General features: G+C 46.4%; 1 protein-coding gene across 1 annotated transcript in view; it reads right to left on the reverse strand.

The window, feature by feature from the left end:
• The window catches only part of LOC138803857 (disintegrin and metalloproteinase domain-containing protein 12-like), a 274,347-nt gene that overhangs the window by 217,280 nt on the left and 37,123 nt on the right, over positions 1-19,944 (reverse strand). Inside the window, exon 2 of the mRNA XM_069987927.1 lies at positions 17,591-17,700. Coding sequence (XP_069844028.1) covers positions 17,591-17,700 — 110 coding nt within the window. The remainder of the gene's footprint in view (positions 1-17,590; positions 17,701-19,944) is intronic.

The following is a 19,944-nucleotide window of genomic DNA, read 5'->3' on the forward strand; positions in this document are numbered from 1 at the left end:
GCACGGGTACCCAGTGATAAACAGAGGCCAGAAGGCCAATGCAGATGCCCTCCAAGGCTCCTCCCATCATGTGCTCTTCTTACCCCTTCCATTGCCAACTCCAGGCCCCAGCAATAATGTCTGCATATTTCTGTATCACAGTCTAAACACTTGGAAGGAAAAAAAAAAGATTTCTACAGAGCAACAATCAATCACATGTTTGTATAATGTGTGGTCAAGACACATTTTTAAAATACTGAAAGACTGGTTCAACATTTCTATTATTAACATAAAAGCTCAATTTTCTTTATTGCAGAACATATTAACATAGGGCCTCATTTTTTAAAAAAATATAATAGTGAACAAAAAACCCTTCTGGAGAATAAAATTCTATACAGAAACCATAAAATAACATTTAAAAGACCATATGGGCTAGACACTGGTGGCTCACATCTGTAATCCTAGCTACTCAGGAGGCTGAGATCACATGGGTTGAAGCCAGCCCTGGCAATTTCAAGAGACTCTTATCTCCAATTAACCAGAAGAAAGCTGGAGCTGGAGCTGGAGGCATGGCTCAAGTGGTAGCGCTCCAGCTGTAATCACAAAAGCCGAGGCAGAATCTGAGGCCCTGAGTTTGAGCCTAGCACCAGAATTTTTTTTAAAGGCCAATATCAGAGAGTGACAAACGTTGTCTGTCAATAGGTCCGTCTAGCTTGGTGTTTTTCATTAAAGAAACAAGTACTGAACGCATGCAAGTATTTCAATAAGCAGGTTCATATCTGTGGTCTCAGCCTCAGGAGGTCATCAATGGCTGGGGATAGGTGGTAGCTGTCACAGCAAGAGGGGGCTGACTCTAGCACTCAGGGGATGGAGACCCGTGTTGCTGGAAAATGTCCCACAAGCAAAGACAGAACTTTCCCCCTCCTGAGCCTGAAACATTAGCATCACAGTGTACTAGCCTGCCTTGAATTTTTCTTCTTAAATAACTATAATGAACCAGTTGGCTTATAACTCAGTAAGTACGAACAACCCACCAGTTTACGCAACTCCTGCTTTTGGTTTTGTTTTGTTTTGTTTCATTTAGATATGCAAACAGATGTGTGCTGTAGTTTTGAAGACCACCTTTGAATGGGAGAAAAACTTGCCAAAAACTAAGTACATTCAACTCATGTCAGTGTGATATAATTCTATTCAGCCTCAGAACTGATAGTTGCTTGGGAAACAGATCAATGTGTTTTTAATCTGGGAAGCTGTGCTGGGCTCCATCTCCAGGTTTCATCTGAAGGCTGAGTCAGGTGTGCTGGTGGGAGAAAAGGAGAAACTTCCTGTTTCTGGGTCAACTGTGCAACAACTAGGAGCTAGGCCAAATGGAATATGGGATGGGGAGTGCAATGGTCAATGTAACTGCCTTGTTAGAGGGAGGCAGAATGTAGAAGAGTCACGTCTTGCAGGGTGTGACAAGCTGGCAAGAAGTGCTGAAGGCAATCATCAAGGTTGTATTTAATCCCAAGCAATGAATGCAACGAGTGGGCAGGACTATTATGAGTCCACTGAGAAGCACTCCAAAGACAAAAGCCACATTGGGCCGCTCTTTCTCATCCAAGTCACAAATTCTCTTATGTTTTCCCCATATCTGAAGACACAGTGAACGCTGCCTTCATGAATCATCATTCCGACCCTTATGACTGGGGTGGAATCATTTGATCTTTCTTGACTATAGGGATCCTGTGTATCATAACCACAGCACAGCTTGAGCCACTTAAAAAAAAATCTTTAAGTCCTAATAGTGTACAAAAACATCCTGGCCTTATCTGAAATCTCAACATTCTCGGGAGAAGCCACAATCTGTGTAGTGTGTTCTCCAGAGGGATTCGCAGGGTCATCCAATTCTGCTGCTTACATCAAATAATCGTTTGGCTTAGTTCTCTCATTGTTCCTCAAACTCTCCCCACCCCACGCCCAGGCTCTCCCATTCCAAATTGACAATTCAACCTCACTACATGCATTTCTGCCAAATGCTGCAAGTTAAACCTTCAGCCTTCAGGCTGGCCTTCGGCAAGGTGGGAGCTCAGATGGGTCCTCCCGGGTGTCTCTGCACTTCTGGATCTATTTTCTTTTGTGTGTGATCTCAAGAAGTTTGGGGCTGGAAGTGGAACGTCAGCAGTTTTTAGAAAGTAATTGGCCTTGTAGGATATTTTCAACATGATAAATGGGTTTCAGCCAAACAGAAACGATCGTGAGAAGGGAGAATACAGACATGGAAAGAATTAAGCCCTTGTATGAGGACACTTAGAATCACAGGAAGAGAGTCAATGTACAGAGGGTGAAAGCGAAGTGGGCTTTTCACAGTTTGAAACTACCTCTATAAACTTAGAACAAAGCACAGTTGTCTCCCATCTAATTTATCCATTTTACAAAGGAAACCAATGGTGCAGATACTCCAATGCGCTCTTATAAATCACTGCCAGAAAATAACATTTAGAAAGGAAAAGCACTCAGAAAAAGGCAACACATACGATTAACCAAGAGTGCAGAAGAATGCTAAGTAATGAACTGTGTATGTACTTTGAGCCTTTCGGAAGACAGCAAAGTCCTCATGACTTTCGTGATCCACTACTTGAGCCCAAGAGGCTGACACTGAAAAGAGGAAAACAAAGAAAGAAGTAGATACATGTCTGTGGGACAGGCTGGACACTGGGTAGGAAGAGTTCAGGCCAAGAACAGAACGAAACGGAGTAGGAAGTTGGATACATGGGAATGTGCCCATCCCCAAGGGAAATGAGGTGGTGGTGAGGAGACAGACAGAGAGACAGAGCGCAAGAGTGCTTATTCAATCATTTTTTATAATCTTTTTCTAAATATGAAGTCTGTGTTTCTTTAGGGTCAGGGTGACCACTTGCTCCTTCACTTGTCGGCAGGTAGGTAGGTAAAACCCCCAAGCTTCCAGGAGGTGTCTGTCTTTGGTGTTAGTTCCTCATGCTGCCCTGTGTGTGAATCACTAACGTAACATCACACTGGTCATCATGTAGAAAGTGTGAAATGTGTTTGTAGGGCTCTCCCAGGAGAACCTGTCTTTTCCCTGGCTAAGGTGGTCTTTTGTGATGAAGAGGAATGAAAGGCCATAGAAATCCATTGAGAAACAGTAAAGTGTCAGAGAAATTTGACAGCACACACAGCAGCCGTTTGCTAAAACAGGTCATGACATGTTTTTAAGAAGAAAAGAATCACAGAGTACTGCTCTCTTGAAGACTGATTCTAGGATATCAAGCAAACCTTACCTGACCCTGGCTCTTGGAGAACATTTAGGGTATTATGTTTTGATCAAGGTAGGTAGGTAAACACATACATACACACATACACATACATATATACATACATAGATGGAACCAGGGATTGATCTAAGGGCTTGTGCTTGCTAGGAACTAGCAAGAAAAGACATCTGAGCATCTGTCACACAGGGAGCATCATGGTCCCATGGCTAGTGACTACAACAATGGCAGATCTACGTCCAAGTCCTTTCTATTTTACGTCTATCACATGGAGGCCAGGGCTCATCCATATCCAGCCTTGGAGTAACCTCCATATCAGCAGCCGTGAGTATCTCCTGGGATAACGGGGGTGGGGGGGGAGGGGAATGCGTTCATACAGCCGAGGTAGATGCTGGCCACCTTCGCCTGCTCGTCTTCCATTCTACTCAGACAGCAGCTGAATCCACAGATCTTTGGCAGACTGGCGCTCTTCTACTTGATCTTTGTGACGTGGCCTGGCTATCTCCTCTTCCCAGTGCTAAGGGTGGATGCACACATCCTAGGCCTGGTCTGTCACTGTATTCTATATCTTTGGCCACATCAACCCTTTAACGTGTGGGCAATGTCCTCAAATTGGTACTTAGGCCCTCAATTCAGAACCTTGATTGAAATCAGTGTGTGCAGCTGAGGTTGCTGGGGAGGAGATGCACATCTGTTGGCAGCCATCTTGCCACCATGAAGTCACAGTCGTGGTGACATTGGTGATGTTCCTAGAGTTGTTCATCCATGAAGCTGGCAAATGTCTCAGGAATTCTCAGCTTGGTGAATAGGACAAACAGAAATTCCCAATTTTATCCACACAGGCTTTGCTGAGGTCTCTTTCACTGGTAATCAAGAGTCAGTTTATTTATTAGGTAATTCTCAACATAGGGACCATCGGTCTCTGAGTCCATTCCAAGAAAAGGGCTTGGATGGTGAGCTTAGTCAGTCCAGACAATGGAGATAAAATTGAAGAGTTCCTGTCACACCGAGTGCAGCCAGAGTGGACTGTCTCAGGAAGCAAACACAGACATCAATAGGCAATTCATCTTTGGAGGAGATACAGAGAAATTCAGTTTGGGAAGCCAGTAGCTAGAGAAAACGGTGTAATACCTGACCCAGCTGGTGTGAGAGAGGTCTCAATATGTACTTGAACTTGTAAGAGCTCAGGAGTGGTAGGCAAGGACTTTGCGCTAGGGCGGTAGAGGGGACAGGTGGACTCCTAGAGTGCACTGAGGGGCCAGAAAGAGAACGCAGTAAAAAGGAACCCAACCAAAGAGAGCCTGGGAGTTGCATACATGTGGAAAGTTGGCGGGGAATAGAAAGGGAGGGAGAAGATGGAGGAGTGGCGTGAGGAGGGGCAGGATCCTGTCCCCCAAGGGAAGAGGGCTGAAGATCAAACACTGACCAATGATGGCATGTGACGGAGCTGCCACAAAACTCCCTAAAGAACAGTCCTGTATGTGAGAGCCACAATCGCCTGCCAGGGGAGAGGCACTCTGAACCCCATGGGGACCCTTCCAGACCCCGTTCTCCCTCCCTTCCTCTTCATCTGGCTGCCCATTTGATAGCCTTTATCAAATCTTCTATCACCGCGAGGCGAGCATAGTATGTGTTCCTTCGAGTTCCGGGAGCCAGCAGCGCAGCTGATCTGAAAGAGGAGGTGGTGGGGGGATCCCAGACCTGCAGCCACACTGAAGAGGAGTGGCATTGGGGGAAGCCATGTTTGGTGAGCTGGGAGATACATGATGTGTGTGTGTGTGTGTGTGCACGCGCGCGTGTGTGCGAGTGCAAGCGCGCGTGCACACAAATTTGATGCATTGGGAAGCAGGTATCTGATGAGGCTACAAGAAGACATGGTAGAGGCTGGGAGGAAGCCCTGGCAGAACATAACTGGGAGACAAGGTGGGCCAGCGAGGTGGGCTGGTGGTGGGATCTTTCCTGCCCTCTGTTCCTCTGCTCAACCCCGGAATTACAAGGCCTGAGAGGAGACCTGACTGTGCCGCTGGATGGATGGGATCAAATTCAGGCACGTATCTCTTTTCCACAAAGCAAACGTGGAAGGAGGAAGCCTGTGTGCAGCCGGGTGGTCCTGACCACCAGGCCCGCGGATGTGGAGACTGGGGAACAGCGGAGCTGGGAGGTCAGAGAAGGCTGCAGGGACGAGGAGGGCCTGTGGCGGGCCTTTCATGGAGAGGGAAAGAATAAACAAGCAGAAACTTCTTCTGAACCACTCATTCTGAATTTATTATAATTAAGCCTAAAATTTAAAACCAGCCGGACACCAAGGCTGTGGCTGGCTCTGTTACACACAGCTTGCCTGTGCTGGTTGCTCTGCCCCTGCTTCAGAGATCAGGATTCTCTTCTGTCCTTAGAGAACTACCAACAAATCTGGCTGATTTGGTAGGTCTGCGCTTCTGACTGACCCGAACCTGCTCCTTTTCACGCAGGTCATGTGTGTGCACATGTGTATACACACATATGCCTAGCTGCATGTAGACAGGCACACACAGATGCTCAGAGTCTGCAGACTTCATATTTTCTTCTTTCAAGTTTTCAAGACACTCCATCCTTTGCATGCATAAATTAGCCACTTCTGTTCGAGTGAAGACAGCCTCCTGTGGAGTCTGCAGGCTCAGTTCAGAGGCTCAGGGGTGAGGGTGTCTCGTGGGTAGTGCAGTTGGTGTAGGTCCATCCCGGGAGGGCTCCTCTGGGACTGCAGGATGGTGCCCGCATCGCTTGGCAGGCTGGTGCCGCGGTGGCCGGGCTCAGCTGTCCACATGGGTTCTCCACCGGGCTACCTGGCTGGCAGCTGGCTACTGCTCAGTGTGAGCGAGAAGACTGATTCCTTTCACGCTTAACCACAGGCCCACCCACTGCCGTTTTATTCTTGAGATGACCCAGACCCGTGACTCGATGGAGGAAGGGGGTTTGGAAGAGCCAGGCCCATGAAGGAAGGCTCTTGAATTCAACTTTGAAAATTCAAAGTATGCTAACTGGAAAAAAACCTCTCACCTGGAAAAGTGAAGAAGAGGAAGAGTCAAAGGTGTGAGGAGACTACACACAAGGGAGACAGAGCACAGAGGTTGTATCAAGAACAGCTGCATCAAGGAGGTGCTGACCCTGCCTATTTTCCCACTCACCGCTCCTGGGACTGCCCACAGGAGCTCCTACTGTGTGTGCCCTGGAAGCCTGGGGTGAGGATAGAGGATGTCATAGGAGCTCCTACTGTGTGCTCTGGGGAAGCCTGGGCTAGAGGATGTGTGTCTCCTTGGAGTGTTCAGTTGGCAAAATAGACATTTTGCAGATAAAGAGAATGGTGAGGTAGAATGAAAGGAAGGAAGAACAAGGTGAGCCCCCTGCTGGCTGACTTAAGGAAGGGGCTTCCTGGAGGAGGTGCTGGGGCAGAGGTACGAAGGGAGTTCCAGTGGATGGGGTGGGAGAAGATCTGGAGGGGGGGTCTGTGGATGGGGTTCCCGGGCTCTTCTGGAGGTAAGGGAGGAGACAAGTTTGTGTGGAAGATGAGATCCCTGTCTGGCCCTGAACAGCTTCACATGGGACTGGGTGGAAGTAGAGATATCACAACTCATGTTAGAGCCAGAGGGACAGGACAGACTCCCCCCCCCCCCCCGCTTCCCCCCCTGACCAATGTGGGAAAAACAGGCTGCTGGCAAGGAAACCAGGAGACCAAATGCCCCAGGGGAGGCCTAGAAGCAGCGGCTAGGGTTGGTGTGGTGTCCCTGAGCTTTCTTTTTGCTCAAGGCTAGCATATTTAAGCCACAACTTCATTTCCTGCTTTTATGATGGTTGGTTGGCTGAAGAGTCTCATCGTCTTTCCCGCCTAGGCTGGCTTTGAACCATAATCCTCAGCTCTCAGCCTCCCCAGAAGCTAGGATTACAGACATGAGCCACCCACCCCAGGCCGGGGCCCATTATTTATAATAACATTTTCCATGACTCTTAATTTCAAGCTGCCTCTAAAATAATAATTTTTTAAAAACCTCAATCATCAAAGATTACATGATTGCTCAAATACCTGCAGGGGTTCCCAAAGGCCTTTAGTTGAGGATTTGGGATGCCCACACTTCACCTGAACTATCTCCACGCCCTCCAAACCCTGATAGTATCTTAGTTGTCACGAGAACTGCACAGGCTTTTGCAAACACGAAAACTGACAAACAGCAGAGAGCCTGAAGATCCTTTGTGGACAGAGAGAGTAAGGGGCTTACTGGTTCAATGTCCCTACCCCCGAACCAGAAATACACAGCAAGGAAATGGTGAGAAAGGTGCTCCAATTTTAGCAGCTTCAGATAAAATAGTGAAAAGCATTTGCTCTCATGGCTGTAGGAAATGCTTGCAAGGATTTGCCTTTGAGGTTAACGAGCATAATAGGCCAATTCTGTGTGTGTGCTGAAATTCTTGGAATTTGAAAGTATGGGCAGTTGTAACTGGTAAGGTTTCACTGAAAAATGTACATGTGTTGTCTTTGAGCAGATTTACTTAACTGAAGACATACATTTCCACCGCTTCTGGACGTTTATTTTATAGGAAAAGACCTTTCAAGCTTCTCCAACTTGCTTTCCCACCTGCCAACCCTGCCTGCCAGCTCTTTCCTCCCAATGCCCGCCCTGCCAAAGACACGTCTGCACCCTCCTGTCTGTCCCGACCCACCCCGCGGACCCACTTTGATGTTCCCTATCTGACTCCAGAGCGCGTTCTGGTCCTTCCCAACTGGTGGCTCCTCGACCCATCGGGGCAGCTGCAGGGTATGGTGTGGAGCCCAGAATACAGGTTTGGTACTGGCAACTGAAGGTGACCAGCGTGTGCACCCATTCCAGGTGCTTCCCCCCGCAGCTGCATTCCCAGAAAGGCTTCTAGACTGGCCCACGTGAGGCTCAACACCTGCCAGGGAGCAGCGGGCTGGAAAAGCCAGCTGCTGGTCTCCATTGAGCCCATCTTGATGCAACTTCAACAATTTCCCTGAAGACTACGCGAGGCTAGGGTTCTAGAGAACCCGGATTCCTAACTTCCAGAGCAGCCGACGTGGGAAGGAGAAGATGGCCAACTCTATTCTTGCTGTTCCTGCCTACAAGGACACAGGCCCCAGCAGGCTGGGGCCCAGCGGACTGCAGCTACCAAACAGCCCATGAATTCCTCTCAGACCACTTAGAGATCTGCCTATGTCAAAGAACAACTAAGACCAGCCATCATTTGGCAATACAAACACATTTCTATGGGCTGAACAGGCAGGACCAAAAATTATATCCCCCACTGGTCCTGTTTTGAACTATAAAAGAAAGGGCAGGATTTCAAAGGAGCAATGACAGAATTTCCTCCCCCCTGGAGAGCCCTCAGCTCTTCCTTCTGTTTGCACAATGGAAGGAGTGGAGTGAGCAGCAAAACAGCTCTGAAATGCAATCGCTAGTTTTTATGCAGCTTTTAAACGGGTAAAGCATTTCTAGCACCCAGCACAGGGTTTGGCACATGACAGCTTCACAATAAATACTTGGTGAAGTGAACATATAGAAAGAACTCAACAGAAAAGTAGGATAACCTTCCATCGGTGGTTCTTCCCCCTTACGACGTATAAAACTCTTCCATGAGGTTCTCTGAATGGTATCTTGGTTCCAGGCTCCACCAGCCTCAGCAGCTGAGCTGGGTTTGTGCCATTTCAACATTGGGAATCAAATCCTGACCCTCCTTTCCCATAATCTGAGTTGCACAGGGCTTATTCAATAAACATCTATCAGAGAAGATGGAAAATACAGAGAAACAGTGAAGGTCAAAGACAGTATTTTGCCAAAAGGTATGGTATGCTCCCTGGTGATAGAAAAATGTGTTTTAATAGATACACAGTATATTTAATTTTAGTTATTTATACTCATTTTTATGTGTTTAAGAAAGAAATCAGTAGGTAATTACATAGTACATTAAAAACAGCAACTTGGTTTCTTTTGTATGCTCTTCCCCCTCTGGTTTATCCCCTTACCACTGTACTTGATTTTGTTTCCTGGTACTGTATATATGTTTATCTGAATAGAAAAGGGAAGAACAAAAGAATGGCAAGACAAAGCACAAGGGGGAAGCAATGCAACAGAGATACTCACAAGACGGTATGATCTGTACAACTTGGGGGGTTGGTGGGAGGAAACAAGAAGAATGAGAGAAGGGGTAACAAGTTTGACAAGAAATGTACTTATTAAACCCCTCTGTACAACACCTTGACAATTAAGAAAAAGAAAAAAAGGAGTAGGTACATAAAGTATGCACCATTATGTGTAGCTGTTTCTATAATTAGGATTTTGTCAGTGGGTCATGACTTTATTGAAGTTTCTGAAACAAGGATATAAAATATGCCATCTACACTTAAAGCCAGCACCTGGGCTGGGAAGGTAGCTTAGTGGTAGATGTTCGCCTAGAATGCTTGAAGCCCTGGGTTCGATTCCTCAGTGCCACATACACAGAAAAGGCTGGAAGTGGAGCTATGGCTCAACATGGTAGAGTGCTAGCCTTGAGGGGAAAAAAAGACAGCATCTTGCTGTAAGGGTTGCCTAAAGGAAACTCCTATGCAGTTCAAGAGAAGAGGGCTTGTTGAGAGAGAGAGGAGAGACAGAGAGAGAGAGAGAGACAGAGAGAGACAGAGAGAGACAGAGAGGGAGAGGGAGAGGGAGAGGGAGAGGGAGAGAGGGAGAGAGGGAGCACAAGTACAATCCTCCAGCTGCATGAGATGGAGTCTGGCAGGGAAGGAGGGATTGTGGCAGGAGAAGAGAGATTACACAGGGGAAGGTGGGGAAGGAGTGTGGGCACAGCGGAAGTGGAAGTGATCTCAGAAATGGGGACCTCAGAGCCTGGGGGACCTCCCACTGCCCCCTGGCGTGCCAGTGGCCTGGGTGACAGGTGCTGGGTGGGGACTTCTGGGGTGCTTGGGCAGCCAAGGGGAGGGGCCATTTCTCCCAGGGGGAAATATTGTCTGTGTTGTACTTCTGAATTTGGCTGTTCCAGTCATACAGACTCAAGAGTGTTCTACGCACAAACCATCTGTCAGGTAAGGACAAGGAATCCTAGCAGCGGCAGCATCTGTAGCTCCGCTCTTGCTCTCTCTCAGATCTCGCAACTCTATTTTGGTTTCATGACCAAGTCTTCACATTATATGCTTGGGAGATTAGTAGGTTCAAGCAAAAAAGAGGACCCTTAGTACCTTTGCCCAATAAAAAGTGCATGAGAAATTGGTTCTGCCAGTTGAGTAAAGACTTTAGTGTGCCACTTTTCGGAAAAGGTAAAATTAATTTCAAGTAATTAGCAGAAAGGCAGCCTTGAGGCCTGGATCCGCTCGGGGTGCACAAAATGCCAGAGGGAGGCAGAATGCTAGAGCGTTGGGAGGTGGCTATTAAATGAACTTTTTTTTTTAAGGGAAAGAACTTAATGGTTATATTTCATTCCCAAGGACTGATTACTAGAAATAGTTCTACCTTTTTGTCTCCACAGCAATACAAAGGATTGTTTTCTTTCATACTATTTCTATAATTTTTATGTGACAGCATGATGTGACTCAACTATAACCCAGCATTTGAGATTTTGTAAGCCTTTGCAGAGCATATACACACATGTATATGTGCACCTCCCACATCCACATGCCTGCATGTATTTTCTATGCCCTGTCAGCTGAAGGGACCTGGGAGCTGTGAGCAGAGCTAATGACTACGCCTTTGTTTCTAATACCAGTCCCAAGGAACCAGGACCCCATAGAGAACTGACTCATTTAGGACAGACCCAGGAAATATATCAAATGAACTCAGCACATCTCATAGTTATAGAATGGAAGTAATAACTCTATCCCTTTCCACTTCTCCCCTCTGTCTCTCTGGCTCTCTATGCCCCTCTTGTCTCTCCTTTTCTCTCTTCTTTACATTTTTCTTTCTTTTTTCATCTGCTCTGTCCTCTCTTTCTGTCTCTTTGTTCCTGTTTCTGTCCCTGTCCTGTTTCTCTCTCTCTCTCTCTCTCTCTCTCTCTCTCTCTCTCTCTCTCTCTCTCTCTCTCTCACACACACACACACACACACACACACACACACACACACACACATCAAAGGTTCATAGGAACCAACTGAAAGAACTCCAATTGTCAAAGCAGAAACAATTTGAAAAACTAACCAAAAGAGTATTGGGTTCTAACTTAAGACACAAAATAAATAGCTACAAGACCACAGTGAGAGAAATAAATGATTGAACATATAAAGAAATAGGGAAAATGACATGAAACATTCCTCTCTCTGGGAATCCCACTGGTTGGAAGCCAGCCTGTGGACAGAAAAGTCCATGAGACTCTTATCTCCAATTAACCACCAAGAAACTAGAAGTGTCCTTGGTGGCAGATGTTATGCTATCTTTGGAGGGCTGGGGAGCAGAAATGGAACAGGCTACATCTGTCCTCTAAAGATGCAGAGGAAGAGGCAAACATTAGGGCTGCCTGGCCAGTGGGGTCAGAGATGTCTCTACCCTGCGTTACAATTTCGAGGGAGAGGGGACAGATGTCAGTCCTACCTTCCAATGGTTATTATAAAAGGAAATCAGGGAAACACAATGAGGCAGGGTCCACTGTGAGTGCACTGGGCAGTGGGAAGGACCTGTAGTCCATGAGAAGGGGAAGATGAACTCTTGGGGTCAGAGTAGTTAAAGAAGAGGGTATGCAGCCATTGTCCGAGAGGGCACCCTGGGGAAGTACAGCACACAGCGTGTCTGAGGGGTGGATTCTGTGTGGAGGAGCTCATTGCTGCCGTTACTCACTGAGCTCTAGGCACAGCTGGACGGGGAGGCAGTGGGAAGTAACATTTTGAGTGTGGACATGACATTGCCAGTGGAGGCCTGGGTCAGAAGGAGGCTTACAAACAAACTCAAAAAGGAACCATGAAGGAGTAAACTGTGAAGAGCAACAAAAACAAAGGATTACAAATACACAAGAAGCAAGAGAGAAGATGGTGGGGGGCGGGATAGGAGGGTTTAGGCCAAGAGGAGAGAGAATTTCAAGGAGCGCGAGTCAGGGTTGAGATAAGTCAGATGAAGAAGAACAGGACGGGGCTGGGTGCAGAGGCCACCGCAGGCCCTGATAAGCAGATCCCAGGGAATGCTGGGAGAAGAGCTGGTGGGGAGGGGCCAGGCCAGAGAATTGGGGCCACCCCTGGCTCACGGGGGAGGCTTCCTAAGGAAGAGCAGTTGGAAAACAGTGAGTGGCATTGCACAGGGCCGACTGCGCCTCTGTCATTTTAATTAGCTGCTATTCGATATCTGAGTGCTGTCATTTGCTGAGGTAACCTCTGGCTTCCTGTTTGAATCCATTTGCCTTTTACTTTCCATTTCACATTCGATTTCCGTAATTTCACTCTCAAGTGAGAAAGCTGGAAATTTGAAATTTCCTGGAGTATTCAAAGGCTGAGCCCCACGGGGACAATCTGATAATTAATCACATGGTGACATGTCTTCTCTGGTTCTCTGCTTAACTTTTCCAAGATGAAAAATCAGAGACTGGTCCCTCAAGATGTTCCAGACTTCCAATACCACCTTCCATTTGGGTAGTGATGTTCCACTTCCAACGTAATTTAAAAGCTGGCATTTTACCTCCTCCTTACAACAACCATGAGAGGAGAGAACATTGGCAAGCCCATCCCCACAGACAGTGACACGGCGCAGGGACAGAAGGTGGGAGTTGTCCACCTTGCACAACTCTATGTTCTTTCCTGTCTCGCCACTCCTTCAACTACATAAGCAGTGGCAGGGACAGCTTGATTCTTGAGTTAGAAGGGACATACTAATATCAGTTCCAGATGTATTTCACCCACAGAATCGTGTGTGTGTGTGTGTGTGTGTGTGTGTGTATGTGTGTGTGTGTGTGTGTGTGTGTGTGTGTGTGTGTGTGTGTGTGTGTGTAAGAGAGGCAGAGAGAGAGAGAGGGAGAGGGAGAGAGCGCACACCCCAGACAGCACCTTTGTCCAAACCACTGGATCAAGTTGATGAGCACTGGCCACAGCCTGAGTTTCCTCAAATGCTTTAAACCTTGTGTGTTCATTAAAATCACTTGGGGGCCACTTTTTTCCCCCTAAAGGCAGATACCTCGGCCTTCCCCTAAGCTAATGAAAGGAATCCTCAGGCTGGACACTGAACTCTGCTATTTCTAAGTTTCCAGAAGACCCTAATACACAGCCAGACGGAGAGCCATGTTCATGGCTAGTTAATGACAGACTGAAAAGCAAATGAAACAGGGGTCCTGTGTCTTGGAGGGTATTTATGCTAGCCGTCCCTCCCACCCATGCAGCTGGGCCTAAACACAGATTTTATCCCAAATGTCGCGAATCCACAGGCAAAGCCTTATGCCCGAGTATGGGAATTCTTGTGTCTGCCCACAGCAGGGGTTGGTCTGCCAGCCTCTCCTTTGTGACCTTATGGCATGGCTGGACAAAGCTGAGTAGGGGGGTGGTCATTTCAGCCTGTAGATCTCAAGATGGCCTCTCTGGAGGAAAGAGACATGGGAAGGGTGTGGGAGTACAGATCGCAGGGCTGGACAATGGCAGGGGCAGGAGGGGCAGTGGCTACAGACTGCAATGTGGTTATTTTACACTAAGCCTGGACATGCCCTCCATGCTGCGGACGTGAGGTTGACCTCTGAAGAAGCAGACATGGTGACAAACTAAATCGTTTTTAATCCAAAGAGTTCTGCAGAAGAGCCCAAAGAGACGTGGAGTCCTCTCAGCTGTGTGGCGGGCCCACACTCAAGTGTGCAAACCCTCTGTGCACACTTTCGGTTCCGCCTCGCTGGACCACAGGCAGCCATGTCTCAGAGTCAGCTGCTTCTGTAATCATAAGAACACCTCCCATGGATAGGAACGTGGCTCACTCTGGGAAAGATTAATTATGCAAAATTGATGCCATGCTTTGTACAGCCCCATGAATCATAATGTAAATAGGCAACCATCAGAGAAAGAGGCCGCTGGCTGTCACCTGCTCAGCACAGGTGTATGTGGAGGGCGGCCTGTGGGGCATGGTGGTCTCTGCTGTTGCTGTGTTACCGCCAGCCTGTCCATCAGCCCAGCTAACCTCCCGTACTGCAGACACCCCCGCCTCCTTGGTAGTGCTCCCGCTCCAGCCTTTGCCCACGTGCTGTCTTCAGGCTGAGTCTCTGACTCTCCATGAGGCAGCAGCCTATCTTATGTCTTCTTAGAAAGCTCTTTCTTGGCCAGCCCTCTCCTGTTGGTCCTTTTTAACACTTATCCCAATCTGGATTTATTTTATTTGTATTTCCCTTTGCTGGAAGGGACAGAGCCGGGGCAGAGTGCTTATCTGTCTTCATTGACTCTACAGCCGGCACTGGCACAGCAGAGATTCTTAAATAAGCCAGCTGGAAAGAAGGAAGAGGGCTGGGGAAGAAAAGCAGAGCCTTTTCTAAAGTACAACAGGCATGGTCTGCTATAAACATATTCATTAATGTGAGTGCATTTTGTCTGGGTGGAGATCCACTGTGTTGATGTAGTTTGAAGTTCAAATCCCCACCATTGTTGATAACAAAGAGAGTGTGCAGTCACATCGTATTGGAGACTTCTGGTCAACATGAGTACACATTAACCACAACAGGCAGCTCTTCCGCAGGGCTTTCCCCTGCCCTGCCACATGTAGCGTGTATTATAACCACAGACATCACATCCAAGTCATAGCTGTTCATTGAGATGAGTCCCTGCGGCATTACAACAAAATTGTTCCCTTCTCTCTCGGTGTCTCTCTGTGTATCTCTGTCTCTTTCTTTCTCTCTGACAGTACTGGGGTTTGAACTCAGGGTCCAGGCTTGCTTGGCAAGGCACTCTACCACTTAAACCACAGTGCCAGCCTTTTTGTATTGGCTTTTCTTTGAATAGCTCGCATTTATGCCCAACATGTTCGACAATAGTACTTTTATTTACTCTTCTCATGCAGTTGAGATGACAGACACTCAGCTATCACTTGAGATGAGGTCACATTAATTTTTGCCTGGGCTGACCTCTAACTATGAACCTCCAGACTCTGCCTCGTGAATGGCTAAGATGACAGGACTGAGCCACCACACTTGAGCCCTGTTTTCTTCAGTAATGTCAGTAGTAATGCAGAGTCATTTTAGTGAGACTTATGCTAGGCATGCAATTCTGCACCTTGAGTGGAATCCCACCAGAGTCAGGAGCTGTTCGCGTGGTCTGGAGCACTATCAGGTACAAAGGAAGTTGGCCCGTAGTGGATATACCAACTCATGGTCTGGTGTGTCTGGTGAGGTCAGCCAGACAGCGAGTGGCAGGAAGAAGCTAATGTCCGAAATCAGAGCAAACCTCCGATAACCCACACTGGCTCAAGTTCATAATTCCCCACAGCTCTGCACTTTGATTTCCCCAAGCCAAGACCGCTACAACTGCCAGATGGAAGACGGACACTCAGAGCCACACTTCAGATAAACAATACTAGCACACAAAGGATTCTAGTACAAGTATGTCCCATATACTGTACAGGATATACTTACACTTAAGAACAAATCCATCATTTTCCTAAAGTCCAAATTTAACCAGGCATTTTCTGCTTTTATTTGCTAAAGCTGGCAAATCTAATTCCAGAAACAATCCTCATGATGCCTTCCAAAAAACTTTAGGTTGTTCCTAATTTTTAATTTGTAAATATTTTAATTATCCACATGTTCTTTATCAATGTTCTTACATTCCTCGTTTTCTGCAACTATCATCTTTTCTTTGGTACCTTTAAGTTTTTCACCCAGGGAATCCCACCAATACCACCATGATTGACTTCTCCTTTGTATATTCAATGCATAATAGTTTCCAGGACACTGAATTAGTTCCTTTAGCCAAACCCCTAAGCTTTTTTAAAAATATGTAGTTTCAAATTCAAGCTCCTTTTTTCTTTTTGTGCTGGCACTAGGTTTGAACTCAGAGTCTCATATTCTCACTTAGTTTTATTCACTCAAGGTTGGTGCTCTACCACTTGAGCTACACCTCCACCTCCAGCTTTGTGCTGGATAATGGACTTTGCTGCTGTTTTCTTTCCAACTGTGATTCTTTTTTTTTTTTTTGGTCAGTTGTGGGGCTTGAACTCTGGGCCTGAGCGCTGTCCCTCAGCTCTTTAGCTCAAGGCGAGTGCTCTACCACTTAAGCTACAGAGCCACTTCTGGTTTTCTGGTGGTTTATTGGAGATAAGAGTTTCACAGAGTTTCCTGCCTGGGCTGGCTTTGAACCGTGATCCTAAGATCTCAGCCTCCTGAGTAGCTGGGATTACAGGCATGAGCCACTGGTGCCTGGCATGAGAGAATAAGCTTTTTTTTTTTTCTTTTCTGGTCATGGGTCTTGAACTCTGGGCCTGGGCGCTATCCCTCAGCTTTTCAGCTCAAGGCTAGCGCTTTACCACTTGAGCTACAGCGCCACTTCCCCAACTGTGATTCTTAGATCTCAACCTCCTGAGTAGCTGGGATTGCAGGTGTGAGCTATCAGCACCCAGCTCAAATGCAAGCACTTTATACATAAATTAAAGATGCAAACAACCCTTCTCATCGAAACCCACATGAAGGTGGCTGCTGAACCTGCTCCAGAAAGCTCGGGCGATTTTCACCATCGCAACCTCTCTTTAAAAACAAATCTGCTCTCTATCATGAAAAGTGATCTAAAAATATTTCCACATAACACAAGGATAAAGCCATCTGTATAATCTCTCCAAGAGGCTCGGATTCCTATAGATTCTAACATTTTCTAACGGTTCCTAAAAGTTTTGAAACATAAGAAAGTCAAGTAGACTTAACAGATAAAGCTCACTGAAACACTAAATATAATCACTAATGTTTTTACTATTCATATTACTTTTTGCATCATGGCAGTACAAATGATTGAACATATGTCCAGGTAAAGTTCAGACCATATTAAAACTCAATATGGACTTTTTTGTGTGGCATAAAAACATTTCTATCCATCAACTAAATAAAGCAAAATATTGATTAAATATACATAATTACAAAAATGTATCAAGCATTCAAGCAAATGGAACATTGTAGTTGTATATCTGGTGATACCATGCTGAGGTCCTGCTTGGAGAGTCACTTTGGGTAGATGCAAATACCACTGAGTGACTCATTAGACTTGTTAAGCTGACGCTGGATTGTATTTAATCTTCCCGAGAATGATGCTGTCATTTCACAAGGCTAAGTTAGCATTAAAATGAGTAAAGAAAGCCTTAAATACAATCAATGCAGTTAACATGATTTTCAACCGTCAGCAGACCTAAAGCTGAAAGGAAAAAAAACACAAAAGACAAATAGCTGACCTTTGAGTGGACACTCATTCCTGGGCTCTGAAGATCCCCACTCAGAAGGGAGGTGCCAGCAACTTCGACCTTGACTTCGTAATTTCTTCCTTGATCTGGTAAGCTCACCCCTGAATTTAAAAAAAAAAAGCAACCTCATTTTCATTCTCGTTGGGAAGAGTTTGGCATCCACAGCTTATTACATAAATCACACAGTGAAAATATTTAGAGGTTGAATAAATCAGGGAAACACTATAATTCATCACATTATGGTTATGAGTTAAAATCGATGATTTCTGTGTCAATCAAGCCATTAAAGTATTGTACCTTACGAGAAACAACTTAACCTTTTCCTTCCAGACCTATAATATGTACGGGGTTATTATCAAAGGCAAGGTATATAATTCAGCCTTTCAGCAAGCAACAGAGCCCCACAAGCGGTGACTTTTTACAATGACGAATTAATGCACTACATAAGATCAGATCTCTATTAAGTCTCAAGGCTTTAACTGTATTAAGACTAAATCCATTGACTGAAGTCCCAGTGAATCTGTTAAACATAATGCCAATTCTCTCTACACTTAAGAAGTCTAATTTTATATGCTTCAGTAAGTGATTTAAAGACAAAATTAATTTGCCAGATCAGAATGACTAGATGGGTTTATGTTTTAAAAAGTCAATGCATCAAGAAACTGTTCTATGCTCTTGTTTCTTGGGGCCAAACATGCTGAACCAATTGCTACATGGACACGGGCTCAATTGGTTCCATTTCTGTAAGCAATCCTAACGGAAAAGATAAGGGTGTTCCCTTCTCTCTGTTAACCAGCGCGGTGGTGCTTTCTCTGGGCTTGCTCGCCTATGAGGTCACACGCCTGCTACTCTGTGCAAGCCAGCCGGGCTGCCAGGTGAGTGATGAGACCGGATTCTCACACGTGTTATTCCAATCTCTTTAGCCAGGCCGCGGGATTTTCAGACCTGAGTCATAGCAGCACAGTTTCAGGTTACTGAAGAGTTCGCATTTATTAGGCACAAATGGTATTGAAATTTTAATCCTAGACATTTTACAATTCCCTGAATACTTTTAAATCCACACCATTTTATCATTCTCAACGTGGAAGTCTGCAGTTACGGTCAGGTTACAAAAGGATTACTACCGGAGCATTAACTGTCTGACACAGCCTCTCCAGAACATTCTGAAGCTGGTCTCCAGAGGTGGAAGTCAGCAATACAGCCTGAGGCAGAGGCATGGGCTGCGTCTCAGCCCTGTATGGGGTGGGGAGAGAGAGAGGACTAGGGTGCCATATGTTGAACAGGGAGAGACAAGCAAGGGAAGCTCAGGGCTGGGATGACTGTAGTCCTCACAAAGAGCCTGTGTACTGGAGATGAGGCCCCAGTCGTGGTAGAAGAGGGGCCTGGCTGCAGGCACGGACACTGGAAAGGTCCTGCGGATGTGGTAGGGAGTGAGAAGGAAGGGGCTCTCTGATTGGAAGAGGTCAGGAGTCTTTCTGGCTGTAGAGAGGCAACACTGGCAGCCTGGAGAGCTCCAATCAATGAGTTCCCCCCCCTCCCCAGCTCATTACCAGCAGAGAACTGGCTGGCAGCACAGTGGGACTGGTGTTGTGGGTTCCCCATCTCGTTGCTGTTGCTAGATGACTCATTTGCTTACTCTGTCGCTCACCAAGATCTTTTGAGACCCTCTGCTTGCTCACAAGCCCATGGGTAGGGCTTCTATACCTGAGTCCTCCACTCAAGAAGCACATTCAGTGTGTGAGGTGAGTGCTCACTGCTCTCAGCAGAAGCTATTCCCTTCCAGCTGCACTATATCTTAAGTGTAGCTTTACTCCAGAAGATTTGACCATCTAAGCTCTGTGCAACTAACATCATTGTGCTGTCCCGTAATGGTCGTTCCCGTGCTGGGACAGAGATCACTCCACAAGCCCAGGTTGAATATCTCTAGTCAGATGGCACCAAATCTGAAGCTCTCCCATGACACACCTGACTTCTTGTGATGAGTCCCAGTCAAAAGGAAGGTGCCCGGACAATGCTGCACGTGATAAGGTACGTAAAAAATGCTATACCGATAGGTTTTACATAAAACGTGTATGAGTTTTCTGCTTACACTTGGGTCCTAGCACCACAATCCTTCATTCTGGAGGCACAAATGCTCCACAATTAAACAAATTCTAAGCCAGGTATCAGTGGAGGCTGAAATAAGGATTGTGGCTCAAGTCCAGCTTAGGCTTACACAAGAAAACCCATCTCAATCAGTATCTGGGAGTAGTGGCGCATTCCAGCCATCCCAGCTCTAACAAAAAGCATAAAATGGGTGGATTACACTGCAGACTTGGTAAGACCTTATCTCCAAACAACCAGTG

The sequence above is a fragment of the Dipodomys merriami genome, unplaced genomic scaffold (assembly GCF_024711535.1).
Source record: "Dipodomys merriami isolate MVZ:Mamm:240054 unplaced genomic scaffold, mDipMer1.0.p SCAF_35, whole genome shotgun sequence".
In the NCBI taxonomy this organism is placed as follows: domain Eukaryota; kingdom Metazoa; phylum Chordata; class Mammalia; order Rodentia; family Heteromyidae; genus Dipodomys; species Dipodomys merriami.